The sequence below is a fragment of the Branchiostoma lanceolatum genome, chromosome 18, assembly GCF_035083965.1.
Source record: "Branchiostoma lanceolatum isolate klBraLanc5 chromosome 18, klBraLanc5.hap2, whole genome shotgun sequence".
Lineage (NCBI taxonomy): Eukaryota > Metazoa > Chordata > Leptocardii > Amphioxiformes > Branchiostomatidae > Branchiostoma > Branchiostoma lanceolatum.
The window spans coordinates 13,488,966-13,491,615 of record NC_089739.1 but is presented as its reverse complement, the minus strand read 5'-3'; the positions used below and the strand labels follow the sequence as shown (position 1 = coordinate 13,491,615).

Sequence of the window (2,650 nt, the reverse complement as noted above, 5' to 3'; positions counted from 1 at the left end):
TTCTTGATCTGTGATATAAGCAAACCATTGCCCCTTTTGTAACAGAAAGTGCAGAGCTAAAGAAGTTCACTTGGGAGAATTCTGTTCCCTGTTTCTAGTTTATGAAGACTAAGGTATATATTTCAGTGCACACACATATGTATAAAATATATACAAACGACAAGTCAACGTCATTTTACAGGCATTATTCTTAGAGTAATAATGACTCTAGTGACTGTTTTTCGGGCGATCTTTCTTTCATATGGAACTGAAAGTGATTCAATGAATTCATCCAAATTTCTGTAAACCCATGTATTTTTGTGGGAACTTCTATAGTTTAAGGGAAAACGATGTGTTCGCATTGTTCTAAGATCACAGTGTAAACAGTTCTGCAGCACAGTAGCAAAACGGAAACGCCCACTACAAATGATATCAACACTGAAAATCAGCTATTCATGACTAATGACATAGTAATGTTTGACTACTGCAGTTTCGTTGTGTGCATGTTACAGGTATTTTCTATTATTTTTGTCATTTCATGATATTAGACACAGGGGGACAAAATAAGTCTGGGAAGAAGTTGTTGCATAAAGACTCACACCAAAATTTGCATATCTTTGCTCCCCAAATAGATTAAAGCAAAAGATGGAAGATCCCAGCAGCATCTACATGTATGGACAACACGGAACAAAACATACTGGGGAAAAACCTTACATGTGTGGGGAGTGTGGATACAGAGCAGCTCAAAGGTCAGCCCTGTCCCGACATGTGAGAATCCATACTGGAGAAAAACCCTATAAGTGTGACCAGTGTGAGTATTCTGCAGCACAGAAATCCGACTTGAACCAACACCATCTTACTAAACACACTAGTGAGAAACCCTACGTATGCGAAGTGTGTGGATACAAGACAACTCAAAGGTCTCACATAGCCCAACATGTGAGAATTCATACTGGAGAAAAACCCTACAAGTGTGACCAGTGTGACTATTCTGCTGCGTTTAAATCTGCTTTGGACTACCATCTAAAAGCAAAACATACTGGGGAAAAACCTTACATGTGTGGGGAGTGTGGATACAGAGCAGCTCAAAGGTCTCGCATAGCCCAACATGTGAGAATTCATACTGGAGAAAACCCCTACAAGTGTGACCAGTGTGACTATTCTGCAGCAAAGAAATCCCACTTGGACCATCACCATCTTACTAAACACACTAGTGAGAAACCTTACGTATGTGAGGAGTGTGGATACAGGACAGCTCAGATGTCTGTTCTATCCCAACATGTGAGAATTCATACAGGAGAAAAACCCTATAAGTGTGACCAGTGTGACTATTCTGCAGCACGGAAATCAAACTTGAACCAACACCATCTTGCTAAACACACTGTTGAGAAACCTTACGTATGTGAGGAGTGTGGATACAGGACAGCTCAGATGTCTGTTCTATCCCAACATGTGAGAATTCATACTGGAGAAAAACCCTACAAGTGTGACCAGTGTGACTATTCTGCAGCACGGAAATCCAACTTGAACCAACACCTTCTTGCTAAACACACTGTTGAGAAACCTTACGTATGTGAGGAGTGTGGATACAGGACAGCTCAGATATCTGTCCTATCCCAACATGTGAGAATTCATACAAGGGAAAAACCCTATAAGTGTGACCAGTGTGACTATTCTGCAGCACGGAAATCCAGCTTGAACCAACACCATCTTGCTAAACACACTGTTGAGAAACCTTACGTATGTGAGGAGTGTGGATACAGGACAGCTCAGATGTCTGTTCTATCCCAACATGTGAGAATTCATACTGGAGAAAAACCCTACAAGTGTGACCAGTGTGACTATTCTGCTACCTTTAAACCTGCTTTGCACTATCATCTAAAAGCAAAACACACTGGGGAAAAACCCTACATGTGTGGGGAGTGTGGATTCAGATCAGTTCTAAAGTCTAGCTTGTCCAGGCACGTGAAAACTCATACAGGGAAAACCCCTACAAGTGTGACCAGTGTGACTACTCTGTTGCACGGCAATCCAGTTTCGACCGTTTCATCCCCACCACAATGAGGTCGTATGGCCAGCTTTTTCTAGAAGCTCTTGTTATCTCCATGAGAAATGGAGATATTGTTTTGGGTGTGTCTGTCTGTGTGTGTGTGTGTGTGTGTGTGTGTGTGTGTGTGTGTGTGTGTGTGTGTATGTGTGTGTATGCTTGTGTTTCCGCACCACTCCAGTCAGCATAACTCAAGAGCCTCTAGATGGATTACAATGATATTTGCTATGTGGGCAGGTGTTGTGAAGCCGAAATTCAAGGTCGATTTTGGGCCCCTGGTATGTGACCTTGGTAGTGCAGCAGAACTTCAATTTTTGTATCTTTCGACCTGGACGTGCTGTGGTCTTGATTTTTGGGTGGCAGATAGCTTGTGATGTTTAAAAAAGTGGTGTATGTTTGGGCCCCCTAGCAGCTTCCTCTGGAACTGAAGGTTTTTTTTGTTAAAATCTTCTAAGGAGAATAATTGAACAAAGGAATAACGGATTTCCATGATATTTGGTATGCAGGTAGCTTAGATAGAGATATACACAATGAAGTGCAAATTATGCTAATTGTGACTTTATTTGCATAGCTAATGAGGAAAATCTATATTTGCCGTGTTTTCCATAATCAGACTCAAATACA

General features: G+C 41.4%; 1 protein-coding gene across 1 annotated transcript; it reads left to right on the top strand.

Annotated features, from left to right (window-relative positions):
* Positions 1–624: 624 nt before the first annotated feature.
* LOC136424015 (zinc finger protein 135-like) lies at positions 625–2,043 on the top strand. The gene has a single exon (XM_066412415.1). It carries the CDS (start codon positions 625–627, stop codon positions 2,041–2,043), a length of 1,419 nt encoding a protein of 472 aa, XP_066268512.1.
* The last annotated feature ends 607 nt before the right edge of the window (positions 2,044–2,650 follow it).

What these genes read in the sequence shown, in the direction of transcription:
- LOC136424015 (XM_066412415.1), top strand. Translation starts at nt 625, where the DNA reads ATGGAAGATCCCAGCAGCATCTACATGTATGGACAACACGGAACAAAA.